This window comes from Patella vulgata, chromosome 2, assembly GCF_932274485.2.
Source record: "Patella vulgata chromosome 2, xgPatVulg1.2, whole genome shotgun sequence".
Classification (NCBI taxonomy): domain Eukaryota; kingdom Metazoa; phylum Mollusca; class Gastropoda; family Patellidae; genus Patella; species Patella vulgata.
This window is the reverse complement of record NC_065880.2, coordinates 46980703-47000383: the sequence shown is the minus strand read 5'-3', so window position 1 is coordinate 47000383 and position 19681 is coordinate 46980703. Positions and strand designations below refer to the sequence as shown.

At 34.9% G+C, this 19681-nt stretch overlaps 1 protein-coding gene across 4 annotated transcripts in view; it reads left to right on the top strand.

The window, feature by feature from the left end:
- LOC126812380 (neuronal acetylcholine receptor subunit beta-3) overlaps window positions 1-19681 on the top strand; it is a 134097-nt gene that overhangs the window by 94000 nt on the left and 20416 nt on the right. Inside the window, exon 1 of one of the 4 annotated variants that reach the window (XM_050538750.1) lies at window positions 3024-3134. The exons of the other annotated variants lie outside the window; for them this stretch is intronic. Within the exon in view, the coding sequence (XP_050394707.1) occupies window positions 3062-3134 (73 nt within the window). The 5' untranslated portion in view covers window positions 3024-3061. Of the gene's footprint in view, window positions 1-3023; window positions 3135-19681 lie in introns of those variants that run through there. 4 annotated transcript variants of the gene reach the window in all.

Here is a 19681-nt window from a genome sequence, read left to right as displayed (position 1 = left end):
TGTCTTTATAATTGGCAGTTCATTTGTGACCATTAACAAATGGACCGAAAATATCGACACATTATATAGTTTTTATAAAACGCTAATCTGAAATTCTTTGACGTGACAAATCACTTATTGGTCTTGTTAATATGAGCGGGCGATTAGGAGACCATTTGTCGAACCCCGTGCAATAATGTTCGCTTAGTTCAAGCTAATAATGAGTACCGATAACGCTATAATGTTCTAGTTTTCTCGTCTTCCATCAACATAAACTCATTCAGGACGATGCTAAGCCGTAGTTAATAGCCCGAACTAATAACCAAACCATCACAGACCTGAACAACTATCATTTTTTCGTCTCTATTTTACACGGACAATGATGGTAATTAGTGAGCGTGAAGGATGGGCCCACGGGTTCAGCATGACTTGTATTATTGTTGTCCAAAATAAAGCAAATTTACAACAACTGTATATGTAGATATGTCTATACACAATCCGTTCTTTATATCCTGCATTACATTTTGTTTAAATATAATATTAGCTCTTTGAATTCGGGTACTCTAAATTGCAGAGGGGAGAGAAAGAGTGTCTTTAAATCGAGGTACTGTAAGTTACAGCGGGGGAGGAGGGGTTGGGGTGGTGGTGGTGGTGGGTGGGTGTGGGGGCTTTTTGCAAAACAGTCATTGCTGCTATAACACGAGCTGGTTTGGGTCCAGCTTTCAAAAGTAAAGGCTTTTGGGGATATCATTGTACCTTTTGTTACAATGATATTGTACCTCTTACCCGTGAGGAATAGAGTTAGTATAGCTGTTTACACATTTCCTTCACTTTGGTTCACAGGTTTAACGAGCACGGGGCTACCGTATCGTCTTTTAAATACAGTCTAACATCCACACTTTCATTGCTGTCAATAGCAACGTATTAAATTTTAAACTGTTTTGACTTATCTCAGCTTGTGGCATTTGCTTTGATTGCTTTGTTTATGATTGAAGTACAGAGAAAACGTTAAGTTTGTCAATAATAAGCATATTGAGCAGTTGAATGTGCCTTGAGTAACTATTACGGTCTCTAAATGCATCCTTTTATATCAGGAAGTTTCCTTCAAGGCGCCATGGTGACCAGAGATAAATCTTATCGACATCTTTACCTACGAAACCTCACATTAATGGAATATAGCACAATATGGTAATTATCATTTCTATAGTTACGTGTGCAATATCAGGTGAATTTGGTCTACTTTTTAGTCGTACACGGATGCCAATTTGTATCATGATAGACCTCAGATTTTCGTTCTATTCAAACGACGAGGTACACTTTCCTTGTCATGCAGCCATGTGGGCGGCACCACCGATAAGCCAGAACCGGGCACCTGTAATAGTGTTCGAATAACCAGGTCTACAAACTAATAGTAGTATGGTAAATCAGGATAGGTAACGCCTATGGTTGGTGTTTAATTGGCTTAACTTTTCTGGACGGATACCCAGTGAAATCCTGGATCTCGCCTTTAAAATATTCTAATATCTGAACTAACCTAGCAAGTTTATTGTTTTAGACAAATATATTGATCATATTCTGTCGACCATGTCCTAACTTATACTGAGCTAAAATAATCGAAGTCCATAAACTATTTAAAGCGACTGTAAAAAAAAATATATATTTATGTGAACTTTATTGTAAGAAATCAGAAAGTTTAATTCGCGTTTTAATACACTCACTCGGTGCAATTTAAGAGAGTTAGAAACGTTATCTCATATATGTCACTTGAACGAATATCCGGTTATTCTTTGGATTTATGGTTCTGGCCTTTCTCACGGTGTAAGGAACTGCTATAAAATACCTAAAAATATATCAAGGTGGCCCAGAGGACGAATCGTCATCATTATATATGTTGAGCTTATTTATATCATTACCTGATCAGCCGATAGCCCGGATGTAAATTATACCTGCAACACCGCTGGTATCACACAGATTCTAAAGCCAAGCAACAGGGGCTACAAAACAGAATGGTTTAACCTTTGAAAAGCAAAGTATTGTGCTCAGTAACTTATTGATCCTCCTGTCACGAGAAAATGGTAGGTCCACTAATCATTGATTGGTGTCTATACGAGTCCATCTACTTACAAATCACCAAACCCTTAAAACAAACTCTGCAACCCGATATTGATTGGTCTTAAAACCAGAATTAAAATAATAATAGTCAGACCTTGATATATAATCCTAATGTAAATTCAGAAACTACAAAAATCATTCCCAATAATTGCTTTCTGAACAGAAGCAACCCCCTTTCAAGGCTGACAGAAACATGCTTTTCTCATCTTCCATACATGACCACAAATTAGACTAATGATATTAGCACCCAAATCCAAGAAATAGCAGGGCTTTAGCGTCTAAGTACCAACTTGTGAGTAAATTGTTTATTAGATCGATTGTCGTAAAATCTAGATACCGTGCTTTAACAGTAATAAACTCGTGCCTGTCAATAGATCCGCAAATTATATTAACAGCACCGAAGTACCGGGTGGAGTGAGTTTGATTTCTTCCTCAGTGATGAGCGTTTAAATTAAAACCAAAATTCATTTTAAAATTCTTAAGAGAATTTTTTTTATATTTACGAATTTGCTAGACGAAAAGTCTTCAAGTAGTCTTTTTATATAACTAAACTATATCTCTTTTACATATTTTATCAAATTATGATATAATTTTCTCAATATTTAGAATATATCAGCCATTTACATGCATTAGTAATTTTAGATATTTAATCTCACGTTCAGCTGTCAGATAATTTGATTTTATTTTCAAACGCTGTGAATATTGAAATTATTAATTTGTAAACATGACATAATTTGAAAAAGTTCCACAAGTTAAAACCATATTTTGATAAGTTGGTTCAAATGGATATTTATCACTAACATCTATTATATATTCATGAAGTCATGATACTGGATGTGCGCGATCTAGTTGTCTTGTATTGGTAGGACTGTAGAATCAATAGGCGCGGTGTTTATACCTACGTTCAGTTGGTAGCTATGCTATATCATAGAACTGTGTATCGGATTCACACAACTTTTCAATACTTACAATGGAGCTAAAGGCAGTAATTTACTTGGTGATAACAACCTCAGTTGTTTCTGCTGCTGTTAAATATTCTCGAGGTAAGACATTAATAAAACACGTATCTTATATTTAAACAATTCAATTTTAAACACAGTTTGAAAAGTGTATGATTTAGATAGCATAATTTAACAAAAATAAACTAGCTTTATTATTTTAACACCTAATAATATTTCTGGGAAAAAAGTTTCACTTTGAGATTCAGATAACAAGTATCTGCTTTTACAGATACTGTTGCTACAAATTTTTGGAGCGAAGAATTATGATTAGTTCATAGTTGATGCGATATATTGTAAGCTGGATTTAAAACAAATTAGACATCGACAATATGTAAAGTAACCATTTTCACCATAAAAAATCAACGTAAAATACTTGTCCTTAAAATGTGTGATTGTCTCGCAAAATTAAATATTTGAATTATAACTAAATATATCTAAAAATCATTTCTAACAAGTGTATCTATAAAATCACACCTTATGGAGGGCAATGAAATGTTATTATTGGAGATATTACATCACCTGAATGGTTTCATCTTTGTGACTTCACAAGGGATCTTTGGCCCTCTGGTAGCATGTTAATGTAAGAGATTGAGAACACGATTTACGTTCATGGGAAATGGATTATTTGACTCCGCTTTTACCGAGGTGATATCGCCGACAAAGAATATTAGTACTTAATATTTACAAAAGGTGATATTCATGACTCGTTTTAACAGCTCTTCAATGTCTTAAATAGCATTGGGATTGTGTAGTCAATAAAAGTTCACAGATCATGTGGATCATTTGATCTAAATAGCCTCGCCAGGAACATTTGGCTTATTTAGAAGTCTCGGCTTGGACAGAATGTGTATTTATAAGCCATGTCACAGACGGACCAATTACCTAACTTTCTAATCTTAGCTTGATGTTCAGCGCTCAAGTCTTAATCGCTAATCAATCACTGCCTCAAAACAATTAATCGCATCTTACTACAGTAAAGTTTCTACGATTTCAAGCACGGAAGAGATGTTCTGAGGCTCAGATTGTCAATTATCTCCGGGAATATCTTGTTTCTTAAAACTGATCGTTCTACAAGTAATTGAGTCAACAATTCATGACATGTGGCCCAACATTCGTTGAATAATAATGTATATGAAAGACGTATATAAGCTTAAACGGTCTACTTCCGCGTTTTAAAAATACTAGAAACCTGTTTATAGAATTAACTGAAATTCTCAAATTAAAAGTGTCAGAAACCGATTTGTTAATGGAATTTACTGTAATTCTCAAAACTGTAAAACCTAAATATCAAATTTTTGTTATGACTATTCCTAATATCTATTCTACTGCATTACAGTCATCTAAACATATTTAATTTCATGATGACCTATTATGTACCATGGTGGTTTGGATGGCCGAATGGTTATCATAAGATCTGTCATTGAGTCGAGTGGACGTTACCCCCCCCCACCCGCTCTCATTTCCCTGCATAATTATAGATATGCCGCTTGAACCTTTCTATCTTTAAATGAAAGTTATTCTTAAACATGATGTCGGCGTTCTTAAAATTTCTGCAACCCAAAATAAATGTTGAATTGATTGACGAACTCCAGTCAATATATACTGTCGTGTACGATCATCATAAACTTTAATTTTAGCTATATCGAAAGACCAGGGCCACTACATTAGGCCCATGCAACACATTTATGTTGCCTAAATGCAATACATGAATCGGATAGTTCTCTAGCTTGACAATCGCAAGTGGTTTGATAATAGCGTCATTCAACAGATTGAAGTACATAGTTTTTTTGTTTTTTTTTTTTTTTGAACAAATTGCTAATGTTTTCGTGTTTCGAGTTGATTCCCTTATTTGTTGGTTTTCATTTTAAGTGAAGCCTGTATCACTGTTAGCCTGTAATTGTATATCCCTCCACCAGGATTCAGACCACATTCATTTGATTGGTTTAAACTAAACAGTATTTATTTAACATAATTAAATTATATGGATTCGGAAACAAGCTATAAAGCTTATATAAATCTGTCTCCAAATGGTAATAAAAAATTATAATAATTAACATAAGAATAATGATGTAAGGATAGGTATAATATCGTGTCATCACACCTGTTAATACAATCACTGTGTCATCATTATCTTCATCCCATCCTCATCTTAGCAGCTGCCAAGACGCAAAGTCTACTCAGTGATACTAGTGTCCTAGTGGTTACTATTTCGTCCGACCATTCCTACTTGCTGTTAGGTAGGGATATTTGGTAACTTGCTATTAGGAGGGGTAATCGGACGAGCTAGTAACCAGTATTGTCATCTAACATCTACATAGTGGAAGATCGGGAGAGGTGTAATGATTTGATAGTACTTCTATCATTTACATATATTCTCGGCTAAAACACAGTATTTGTCCAGTTTTCAATTTTTTGATGTTATACACAGTTTGGAAACAACCTAGGGAATTTACGGTCCATTTCTTATATTCAACATTTTCAATAATGACCTCTCCTAAAGACCACCAAAGTCAATATGTATGTTCGTTGTTGAGTTACGGCAATAAACATGCCCCCAAAATAGCCATTTCGCGTTATGCTGTCTCACTTCAATAAATTGTATTTGAAGCTCAAATTAATATATTTTCTGTGACATTTTTGGAAAGGATATAAATGCATGCTTATAGAACATTTCCTATAATACATTTTGGTAGTTGAATTAAAGAAATAGACATTGTATGACTGAATTACAAAAACATGTGTTTCTGTCAAATTTTAAGAATCGCAGTGGACATGTGCATGAAAAACACTGAAAACTTACAATAAAAATGCCATCTTCAGTAATATTATACTTTTCAATGAATGTTCAATATTAAAATCTAAAATATTTTTTTATTTATTTGAATCTGAATTTGATTTTTTTCACCTTTTAAAGGTTACGAACATTACACTATAGTGACCATACAATGACCCAAACTTAAAAATCTTCACAAAAGTGTACATGTATTTGTAACAGCTCCTGAAGCGAAAAAAGAGTATAAATTTTCATAACCAAAATATTGAACTATTGATACTTAGAATTGCAAGGCAATTCATTTTTGTAGTCTGATGAGACGCTTTTGTCACAAATACTGTGTTTTAGCCGCCTGGTTACCGTGTGGTATGGCTTCAATTTATGCGCAAAAGGCATGTTTAAATGTCCATACATATCCTTTCTACGGCATATCAGTCTTGGTATACTGTCTGGACATCAGTATATAGAATACAGACTGAGAGACAGCCTGTATATATTTGTTATATTGGTTCTAACAAAACTTACGTTGATTTGGGGTATTATAACAACATTTGAACAACCCCTTTCCTCGCTTAACCGCAGGGGCTGGGTTTTAAAAGATTTCAAACTTTGTCTAGTTGCATGCAAGTCTTCAACGATTTTCCTTTAAGTATTTGTAATTACTGTAGTAGAAGGCAATTTAAACTTAATTAACTGTATAAACTACTTCAGCTGGCATTGTTGTTTATTTTTCAATAGGTTATATTGATTTAGAAGCTTGCAATCATTACCTATGTTATAGTCCTATGATATTTGTATTTTATTGATTATATGGATTTATACAATCTTGACTCCAATGTCTTCATGTTTTAACCGAACAAGTTCGATTTTCCCTTCTTTATGGATTGAGTCTTTTGAAAATTTTAAATCAATAAAAGGAAACAAACGTAAAACTATATCACTCGTGGTTTGTTTATTCTTAATGAATAAGTTGTTTAATTGCTAGTGTTTAACGATTTGTGGAATGGAATTATTTTTAGTTAAATGTAGCTTCTGGTGAGATTCAACACTAATGTGCACCAGAGCATGCTCAGGGAAAAGCTACAACTGGCATGGCACCAAAAATCGGTACTCAAATGGGAGAACTGATGATCCGAGACATTATTTTTCTACAAATATCGGTACTTTGGCAGTAATATAAGGATTTATCACCCAATAATACATTCTACAGTAGATATCGCCTCGTTTTTTGTTACTTTATCAACTTGTGTTGATATTTTTTGATATCAAAAAAGACCGGTAGGAGATTTTATTTATCACCCAATCCCTTCTTACATGCACAAATAGATATTGTTTGGCATGTCAAAATATTTTATACCATCTCTATACAGAAGTTAAATTTGTATTATCCACGATTTAAATCTATGGTATTTTTTATAGTGATTTCAAGGCTAGTTAGCCATGTGAAAACGCCCCAATGAGTACTACTCTGTTTCTTGTCTTTTTGAGCTCTGTTTTCCTTCATATTTATTAAACCAATTTAAACAAGTAAAGTAAATATTCTATGATCCACCAAAAAGGCATCAATTCTTAAATTAAATAGTTTGGTCATTTCCGTGCTAATAAGACAGTAGAAGAGCTAAGACAAATGTATTTGTTTTAATAAACATTTTAAACAGGATTAGATACTATATGCAACAGTGTCCAAAATTGCCGAATTTATTGTTGTCTCTCCAACTTCGTGGGTTTTCTCCGGGTCCTCCGGTTTCCCCCTACTGCTAAAGCCCCTTACGCGCAAGCGAATTGTTGAAATAAAATTGAACCATGTGTTAGTCCCGAATTGACCTAGTTTGTGTCGAGTGGACGTTAAAACCCCATTTCTCTCTCTTTATTGTTGTCTCTTTTAATGTTTTAAAATGTACTTTTATATGATAGCAGAGAAGTAAACAATCTAACATTGATAGCTAATTAGAAATGCTCATATTTAGATAATTTAAATCTAATATAAATAAGGATGTTAAGAGTATTCCCAAAGACTGTGCCCAGACTTCAAAGGAAAGAAGTGTACATTTTGTTTACACGATCAACGAAATTTTAGTCTCAATGTCTGGATTGGATGGTTTGGACAACAAATCAGACCCCGTCCCTCTCCCCCACCTAGACATTTGTTGGTACTTCGCGGTAAGATATGTTTTACAGTTTTATATTTATATAACAATGCGAATGATACGAAAAATCAAAGTGGACAAGTTTGGATATAAACACGAACACTAACATTCTCCTTATTAAATTATATTGATTCAATTTAGTGATGTAAAAACACAAACTTGCATGTACTAAGTTCATGTGATTGTAATGAAATTACGAATTGTCTTTAGCATGTAAGCCGGGACTAAGAATCTTCTTGACGTTTACTGAGTTGGGTAATACTTTCTTTGAGGATGCCATTATATTTGTCGCGTTTGATTGAGAATGGTGTCTGGTTTTTCTCTACAAATAAATAATCGTGAGTACGTGTAGTATTATTGTTACCACGTATTTTGAGCCAATATCTGTATCATCTTAACTATTCTTATACTATATAGTGTATTTCGTTTATACATTGCGTTCACTCAAATACCTATATATAAATGAAATTAAATGAAATGGGGTTTAACGTCCTACTTTTTTGCTACGACCGAGATAATGAAAACGGATGTACGCCGTACAGTATGATATGAGTGAAATTTTACCTGCAAGCTGAATATTCCTGAGGAACTTTCCAGGACATCCCTGGGATCGTATCCAGGACTCCTGGTTAGTGAGCCAGCTCCTTAATCGCCGAGACGACCTGAGTAAGTAACTCAGTTACGTACATTGACTTGAAATTGCTACAGTGTAAATTGAAACAGTGATTGGTAGGTCAGTGTACTAGGTTTCCTTACAGGTGACAACGCGGTAGGTTTAAAACAACATCAACTCGTTACAATCGGCCCACACTGTAATAGTGTTTTAATCTTTAAAGGACTTGTTGCCATATCTGAAACGCGACGACAGATATCACTTCGGTGGAAGCGGACGTTAAATAAAGCTATTTCACGACGTTAATCACATCTATTGCTTTTGTTCGTTTATTATATTCATCTATCGCCATGTCAGTTTTAATTACAACATTTATTTTAATCCTTTTATCTGATTTTCCTTAAATGTAGCAAATTTGTAAATTGATGAGTATCACTAGTGTAGTAATATCGTTGTTGCGACATTATTTTTAAATTTATAGACAAGGAATAGAGATATAAGATGGTTTAAACAACATTTGTATCTTTACAAATTATTCTCTATTGTCAGTATATTAGCTATGGTATGAGTTTATTTATAACACAAATTAATTGTTTATGAAATAGCGTGAGAATAACAGGAAATAGGGTATAACTTCAAGGATAAATTGTGTCAAAAAACATGTGACTGGAAATTTACCTATTGCGTCATTTGGTTTAGTTTGACCAATCACATGATTAATTACATCATAATTAGCCAATAGAATAATAAATGTGTGTTAATCTGGGAATATATAATTAATAGAATGTGCGTTCTAGGGTAGACAACCATGTGGTTCTCGTAGGGAGAAGATGTAGGAATTTCCATCAGCAGACACGCCGCATGAGAGCGGATTAGAGAGAATGTCTTTATTCTACTATGCATTGTACCATATGTAATCAGCTATGATATATAAAATATAAAAAAAAACGAACTGTTGCATTGTTGTTCCTGGTAAGACAAACGTCTTAAGAAAACAGTAAGAAGTAAATACACAGCGTGAAGCAGAAGCAAAGACAGCTAGAGACAAATTCTAGACGATCACAAAGCTACTAAGATATGTAGTAAGAAAAGATGCATGGGTCGTACGTAGGATGTGGCGACCGGAATCAATGGCCCGCTCTCCACGTCTGACAGAAGACCCATGGTGCTACACTAAGGACCCCTTACTAAGTGGGTATATATTAAAGAATTGAAGAATATTTCGAAGTCTGTTTTATCCGAAGATTAGAATTTACACCTCTAAATTACTGCTAAAGACTTGCTTCAAACGCGAGTATATTGGATGTCTTTGTTTTTAGCTTTGTGGATGCCTTTGTCATTGCAAAACCTCTTTCTCCATACAAGCATTTGGCTGCTTCTTGGAAACAAATTGTACTATTAAACAACACTGAATTGAAATTTTAACTATACTTGTCAAATAGCGATTTTGTGGACCACCACCGCATTTTGCTGACCACCATTATTCGGTACCATTTACACTATGTTTGAAATAGCTTTCTTCATAAATTTGGCCTCAACATTTCAGAAACGAATATCATTATTTGAGAAAAGATGTAACTACTAATAGTCTCATATCATTACAATAGCCTTGATTTTCTTGTGTCATTCTGATCAGATCAAATTTACACTCGGTGCTCTATTTTGCAGGCATTGTTTTAGTGAATTTTAAATGATACATTTAATTAATTAGTCCATTAGTAAATGGTTGCAAGGTACCCTTTAAATAACTCAAAAGAGAAGAGCATGAAAAGGCTCATTATTAATGTTCATTCACTTCATGGATATCAGTCATGCAATCGTAATGCAGAAAGTCTTTAAACAACGCACAGAATTATTGGATGATGTTCCATCCTCAGGAGACACCTTGTGCATTTAATTTTAAATGTCTATTATTTCTTTCAAGTATTATTTGTTATCAGTGTAGCATATTGATGAGTGACACGCTAGTCTATTGACAGGTCTTGTCTATTTAGGGATACAAAACAATAATTATTAACATACTTTGTAGAGCTAAATGGTAGCTTAAAGTAGCTAAGCCTTTAACTCAATATCATCCAAAGTCTTCCACATTAAAAACAAATATTATTTGTCAATTTAAATCAACATTGATGTTATGATCTTACCGAGAAAAGGTGGGCTTCTGATATCAAATATTTAAGACAAAATAAACATTTTACCATTGGTACACGAATCGTGTGCCATAATGCGTTTCAGCGCCATTTGTAATAAGGGACTCGATGAACGAGGCTAGACATATTCCGCAAGTCATGTCAAACGGTGACGTCATATTCTTATCTGGAGAGCATCCGCAATAAATACTATCGATGTAGCCTGGAATAACCAGACGCAAGAAGTTGTCATTCGGTTGAGACTTCTGACGTATTTCGCCGAACATAACTGATTTGAAAGTAGACTAAAAACGGAAACGATTGAATGTAAATCAGTTTATATACATTCATATTACATCATTATATGCGTTTCGACCCATTTTTGTCAATTTCTAAGTACCAAATATTAGCGATTTAGCTCCTTTAAATTATACATTTTCTAAAACTTGCCTCGTTGTTAATGGCAGATCTTCAAATATTACGTTTCATGTTGTGATCTTCTGTGTTTTTATATTTAGACTATTCATTGCGATGTCAGACGTTTATCCGGTGGGTTTAAACGGAATCTCGTAATTCAACATCTTTTTACGATTTGCATACATAAATGGTTTAGAAACATCCGCCGAATATCAGTTCTATTTGAATACATTAAAGTAACGCATATTGTCTAGCTATCTAGATTAATGCTTATGAAACAGGATATGTCCGCCCCGATGTTTTTAAAGCCTGTTGCGTTATATTCATTTTTGACGGATGATTCGAACTTCTTTTCTTATTTTTCATATTGTATTTCTGAATGCTATTAGACCCTTTTATTACCAAGGATACCATTTACAGTTACATCTTAATATTGGTATTATAACCAACACTTAGATTTATGCCACGAGAACTTCAAATCATAGCTCTATCGGAAAGAGCAAACTTGTAATAAAGGTGTCGCTTGGCTAATAAAATCTTGATGAATTTCAGGGAAAATGGGCACTAATAATATCAGATTGGCTTACACATATGGAATAATATTTCACAGGTTAATCAAATATTGTTCAACCCACGTCAGCGTTTTTGAGGAAGAAGCCGTTAATAATCACTACTATAACTTTATTGACTCCAAAGGTTAATACGATGTGCAACGTTATTTACGTTCTTTTCTTGAGGCTTCATGAACGTAATTGCTCTGGTATTTTCTTAGACACGTTACAAGGGACGAACGGTGCTGATTTAAGATGTATGACCGTCACGTTGAAAACTTCAAAGAGTTGTTAAACATGATTTTATCCATGAACGAGTCAACAAATATGCATGTAGTATCAGCCCTTTCTTTATTGCCAGGAACTACATCTTCAGGATGGCTAAACATGGATCTTTGTTTCTGTATTTTCTCATAATCGACTAGTGCGATTATCTTTTACATAGGTACAGAATTGTCCCTGTTTACATGCTCTCTTTTTGGCGGCAAGACTGAAACAACGAGTCCGATGCTAACATAAAATGATTTGTAGCGCCCCCGCCCCCACACCGTCTCTCTCTCTCTCTCTCTCTCTCTCTCTCTCTCTCCCCAACGTTTGAATGATATTTTTATTGACGACTTGGATGTCCATTATCTGTCAGGTTTTTGTGTATATACATGATATTAAGGCTGAAGGATCAGGAAGTAAACAGACATGAATTATGGTGGTCGCCTACTAAAATGGCTGCGCAGCCTATAGACCAGACCATGTAACCTCGAAATGGTCAGATAATTGTGACATGTTGGGCTGTTTGCTGTTATAAATATTAAGATCATCGCATTTTTCAATAAAATATTATAGGCTAAGAAATGTCATGGATTTAAACTTGAAGTAAATGCAGTCCTTATGGCAAAATCGGGAGTTGTCTTTGTTGAGTTGATCGATGTTCATTGGTTGATTTTACTTGTTACCAACATGGCCTTCCTTATAATATTCCGATTTGCACAAGCTCTTTCAATTTAAAAAGATGAACATTGGTGGGTTGGTATTTTCTTTTGACCGTGTGCTATTGAGAAGACCGCTGGGTAACGGACTAGGCGAGTCGTCATGAAGAAACCGATGGACATTGGTCAAAGCTTCGGGGGTTGATGAATGGACATGGACGAGGTAAGGATATCAGATGATGCTGAGTAGTCCTAATTAGTCTGACCAGCATAATTATAATAATCATACATTCATTACCATTGAACAGTATATGAAAGATTTATAAACCACCCGTCGCCAACCAAAACCTAAAATAAACAATATAACAAAGATTGCTGCCGAGTTCCTGGATTTACTATAAACATTTAGAACCAAAGAATTTATACATAAAACATCTTAAATAAATACGGCAAGGTCTTAACTAGTTTGAATAACAGAAAACTATTGATTTGAGGAGACAAAGGAAGAGAGATAAATCGGGGTTCAAATTCCACTCCACACAAACAAGGTCATTTCGGGACTAACATATGATTCAATTTTATTTAAATAATTCGCTTCCGCGTAGGTGTCTTTAGCAGTGGCAGGGATCCGAAGGAGCCGGAGAAACCCCACGAGGTTGGACAGGCTACCCTAAGCCCTGCCACGTACAAGCGGTGAATCGAAACCCCGCCACTAGACTCAATGACAAACCTTATGATCCAACGTCCATGCGTTAAACCATCCCCACCCCTTGACTAGACAAAGAACTTCTTTTATACCTGTTTGAAGGAAAATATTAATGTAACCCAAAAGCGTTACATAATATGCCGTACATCAATCTGTTAAATTCTTTACTTTACAATACCTTGGAACAAATGAATGACATCTTATTGATAGAACTGGATTAAGTTTTTGTTTCTCTAAATAAAACGGAGATTGGTTCAAGAGTGAATTTTACAGAAAGAGACCTATGTGAATCTGTCTATAGTTTTTAGAAAACGATTCGAAAATTTGTTTTCGTTCAGTTTTTTGTTTTTACATTTTCCAATAACAATATGAATTTTTAATTGAGGAAAATGTATTATTGATTTTACTCCGATACAGGCAGCCACGGGGGCTTAGACGCTTGGATGGGACGAAAACCGAGGTCCTGTGTACACACTGCTGTGCACGTTGTTTCTTATTGCCATGATTTAACTGGTGCTTATACCACGTCTATTTAATCATCTTAATGGAGGTCCTGATCTTGAAATCTGTAAATGAAAATTATTGATATTAATTTATTGGCACGACTAAAAACCATACTTATATCGCTTTGTGGGATTCTTTTTAAAGACCATTTTCTTTTGCAGTGTATTTAATATAATTATCCGTCTAATTAAGTAAAATTCAATCAATTATGATTACATTGGATATTAAAGATGGGAAGCTGTAAATATATTATTTTACAGACTAATTTATAACACGCAAGAATTTCTTTTGATAGAAAAATAATAATTTGGACCTGCTTCAATGCTGTGTGGTCAATTTCACAAATTAATGGCACAATGCGATAAATAATGTGAAGTCCCTCGAGCTATATCGGAAAATGTTTTCGGTCTTTACACGGTTCGAATAAGAGCGGCTATATTACTGCAACAAATTTAGAAGTAATTCTGAATTGTAATATCTCTTCATTTTACTTATTACACACTGAGGTGCCGGGTTTAATCCAGGTGTTGGCCAAGAAAGTTCCTCCGGATTTTTCACTAAATCCTATGGATAGATCGAAAAACCGAGATCCTGTGTAAAAGAACCCTTAGCAGTTGGAATTTGACGAAGAGTAGGACGCCAATGTAGGACACTTGACGGCACGCGCCCGTCTTCTTTAGCCTAGTTGGTGCAGAAATGTTTGATGTTAAACACAATTTCATTTCTTGTATAAACTAAATATTATTTCCAACAAGTTCTGAAATCAACATCTGCACAATGTAGATCGTTTACAGGGATTCTGTGATGGGGAAGCACTTTCGACAGGTCTAATCTATATGGCAGAACTGAACAATCTTAGCAAGGTTTAAATGAAATGTAATGGGGTTTAACGACCTACTTTTCTTCTCTGGCTGTGCTAATGAAGACGGCTTACGCCATATAGTGTGCTTTGGGGAAAATTTTGCTCGGACAGCTTGCTTTTATATTGAATTCCAACTATCTTTTATCGTTTTTCGTCCAGCAAGGTTTAAACTAAAATCTAAAAAATTTGACATAAGTACTAGATATTTATGGCGGTCGAAGGTTTTTGAAATTTTTGTTATGGAGTGGAGTGGACGTTAGTGACGACAAAATATAAAATGTAGGCGTATAAAAACAAAAACGTGGTCTGCGTGGGAAGTTTTAATTCCCGCCATATTGACATGTCATGGATATTCACTAATATTATTGCATGTCAATTGTCAACCATATTAGAAGAAGGTACATGTTAGACGCCAAATTGTTTTGTTTAATAACACAATAACATTCATGTCATTATACAGTCAGACATAATAATTTGTGATAAATTATCTCATTCTAATGGAATTTCAACAGGTTTTAATTAAAGATACATTATGTAGGATTTAGATAAAGAACTAACCATTCCTGTTGTAATCTTTCGATAATAGACAATGCAAACTGAATATATTGAAGATTTCATCCAAATTACTCTATTGTGAGCGAATATTAGTCTTTGAAGGTTTGGCAAGATGCGTGCATTAAATGCAACCACCATACTGGTTGTCCGAAGCTAAGCCTCGCCTCTCCATTTATAAAGTAAATCAAAATATGACTGAACTGTTTTAATCTACTTAATATCGAGAGTTGATTATCGTCTTGTCATGTTAATAAATGTATAATTAATAGTTTATAACATTTCAGAGCCAAACGAAAGGCCTACAATAAGCAGATTTAGCTCTTGCATAATGCATGTTTAAAACTTACATCATGGATTTCACGACATCGGGATTTATATAAGTGTCAGTGAATATCTTAAAAAATGCAGGAATATTATCTAAATAATAATAAGTAGTTGCAGACTATCCCACATTTTCCTTGGGTGCAATGGTAGACCTTATGAACTAAAGCGTATGCGTTAGACGAGCCAATTACCCTACCCACCGACGTAAAAGTGGATGTAAAGTTGTCACAATACGAACAGAACACAACTAACTTCTTTGATTGGCATTTTAGTAATTGAACATACAATCTTAAAGTTACACGATTACTGAATTTATTACTATGTAGTAGTATTCACATACTTAAAGGAGAAAAATAGAAATAGTCCCTACGTTTCTGAATTTATTAGTTTGTAGAAGACAAGTAGTAGTAGTATTCACATACTTAAAGGGAGAGAGAGAGAGAGAGAGAAATGAGGGTTTAACGTCCACGCGACACAAACCAGGCCATTTCGGGACTAACATATGGTTTAATTTTATTTCAATAATTCGCTTGCACGTAGGGGTCTTTAGCAGTGGGAAGAAACCGGAGGACCCGGAGAAAACCCACGAGGTTGGGCAGGCGACCCTACCCCTTGTCACGTACAACCGGGGATTCGAAAACACGCCAGTTGACTCAATGGCAGGTCTTATGATACAGCGCGCACGTGTTAACCATTCGGCCATCCCCCCCCCCCATACTTAAAGGAGATAGAAATAGTCCCTACATTGTCTTGTCTTTTTCTCCCCTTATGTGCGGCAACTAGTTACATGTTTTTAGTATGCTTCTTCAAGATTGTGTATCTCAAAATGTTGGCGGTCAACCTCATACAAATTTTAGTGCAAAGACCTGACCATTTGTTCCTCTGTCTGTAGTGAAAAGCAATCGGCCCAACGAAAATTTTGGGAAAAGTTGGAGTTGGGCTAAGCGGCCAGAATTAACATTGAAGTCAATGGAGAAATTAATGGTGGTCTGCCTCCTTTTGCGTTCGCCACTTCCCTTTCTTGAAAGCTTCATAACGCATCTATCGTAGCAATGATATCTGTGTTAAAATTATATTTGGAACGTGTTTAACCAGTTCTATCACTGACAACAATATTGTCCTTTAATATACGAATAATAAATGACTTATAAGATGGTGACAGTTCGTTGGGTTTTTTTTGTGAAAAATATCATATCCATGTTAAGGCCATATTTTTATGCGCTTCTTCAGGAAAACAGCTTTACACATAAATCGTTATTCCACAATTTCTTAAGATGTGGAATCGAAACATCCGTAAACGTTTACAAATCAAATACTTTATTTATTTGTGTATACATAGAAATGATCAATACTTTTACACTGCTATAAATAATAACTATTATATGGATTGACAGTTTGAGTACAATAACCCCGTTAGCAATGTGGTAATACTTTCCTTATTATTTAAGATACGATTTGTCGAGAATCTATTGCAACTATAGTTTGTTTTTAAAGATGTTACGATGTACAGTCAGGAAATAGATTAATTCTGAATGAGTGAAAGGTTACAAAGATCATTTTGTCAGAAGTGTGATCTTTTTAAAACTACGCCATACAGTGTGCTACGAGGGAGATTTTTGTCAGGATAGCAACTGCATTCCAATTGTCAAGGGTTATTTTACAAGTACACGGACCTTGGTATTACGTCCCATCCAAACGACTAGACACTTTTCCTTTCCATGCCTCCCTTCCTGCACCACTGACATGGAGAAACCACGCTGGAGAATATCGGGGAACTTTCTCGGCTAACACTGGAATCGAACCTCGGACCTTACTCACTAAACCACCGTGACCACGTTCTGAAATGGCAATATAGCTCCATATTCTGTTCCGATATCTTATACAAAGCGATCTTTAAAACTTGTATAGTCACGAAGTTGCTGTTTTGAAAATCGGGAGCCGCGGTGACTCAGTGATTAAAACTGTGATTTTCCGGCGTGGTTTCCCCTTGTCAGTGGTGCAGGACGGAGGATCTTGCAAGGGACAGCGTATAGTCGTTCGGGTGAGACGAATTAAACCCGAGGCCCCGTTATTTTTTTACGGAATGAATCAAACCTGTTAATTCAGCATGGAAGACAATATCCTAACCCTGTACGACTATCTGAAGCTCTTTTTTTACAGATATACAATCTTTCACTGGGCGAAAAGTTCACGCTATCCCCACACACTTTGCTAAATTAATGGCGAAAGTGATCGCTGTGATTATTAAGTCACTCATAAAATTGAACAATGGAATTCCTTAAATGAGTTACTGGTATAGCAGTCTGGGACATGTATTTCATCCGGTGGAAAAAAAAATAAAATAAAAAAACAGATGTGCTTGATCACGACTCTCGTATAATCTGCTTAATGTTCCGGTACATTATTGGCTTTATGTTTTTAAAGATAATTCCCAAGATACATTTAGGTTATTTTCACAATGTAAAATACATCCTATTATAAACATTAAGGGATACATGATTCGACAAAAACATGATATAGCAATAAAAGATCAATAAAATATAGGAATGAATGCCAGAAAATTATATCCCTATAATTACCTGTTTTTTGTGGCTTAACATTTGGAAAGGGGTGGATTTTTCTCTTTGGGATATCATTAGATTTATACAGTTAGTAAAAATCGATTATCGTGACTTAACAGAATACTAGAATAGCAGGATCTAAATTCAGTTAACTACCTTCAGGGAGTTTCTTGCCTAGTGGATCCATTTGCGTTTAGTTCCAAAAGTGTGCAGTGGTGTCGTGCACAAAGAATAGTATGTTTACACTTTATAGAATACCTGATACCACTGATAACACATTTTGTTGTATTTACGATTTAAAAAGAAAATAGGGGCTGATGACTGCTGGGTGGCTAATGACCTTTTTTTTTATTGAGTATTAAGTATTTAAACGACTAGTTTGGCGGCATTTGGCCCCAATGTTATTTTCTATTGTTTAACGCGTCAGAGGCTATCAATTTCTAAAATACATAAATGTTGATGATGTCGTTCACGAGGCAAGGTATACTTGAAACCAGCCCTGATTTTAGGGCTTGGCATAGCTAAAATAAATGGTGGCTATACCTTGGTGTGAAAATCTACATTGTGGCGTTATTTATCCAATCGAATGCACATGGCTATATTTTAAGTAAATAAACAGCCGCACGAAGGAGTTTTAAACTGAGTTTGACTAAAATTACTCCTTTGAATTTAGTATAATTCTGTCACGACAGAGGAAGTTATATTATTAATGTCTCTGATATTATCCATTAATATGTGGTGTTGTAGGACAACAGAGAGTTAATTAGCAAAATATTTACATACACTTATCAAATGATATATAATGGGTAACAATGTTTTCCTGAATCATCAGTTCCAGACATCATTAGCTGGGGAATGTCGCTTAGGTCTTTAACAAGAAGCTAAAAGTAATCAAGGCAACGACTGTAGCGAGAAATGACTTTCAACGATCTGTCACACGATAAATTATCACCTAAACACTATCACCATGTTTCTGATCCTACTCCAAATTCTGATTTCTTTTTTATTCATCGCCGTCTCAGAAAAGTATAAACTTGCATAAGTTGATTTACGACGTATCACCGTAGGATTATAGTCCGGGATATTCAGACGACCCTAACCCAAATGGACATTTCTCCACTACAGACAATTACATACTTTCCCTTGAGTCAACTGTCTAATAGAAAAACGCGAAGCGTAGTATTACACAGGCTAATGGTCAGCTAAATGAGCCCTGTAAGTTCAGATAGTTGAATCAGTTAAATATATGACCTGATACAGATGTAATATGAGAAGTACTAATTCCACAGCATATGTAATATTTACTTACAGACAGACTACATTACTCCCTTTTCTTCAAGAAACACCTATTGATGAGGTTGTTAAAGCTTGCGAAATTATTCATCTGTGTTAAAACATAATAATTCTACAATTCAGAGTCTGATTATGATATCATACAGATAGCCCAGGGAGATTTCCTAAGACCAATTTAAGGATAATTGGTTTCAAAAACAAATGTCTGGATTTGAAAGAATATTGATAAGA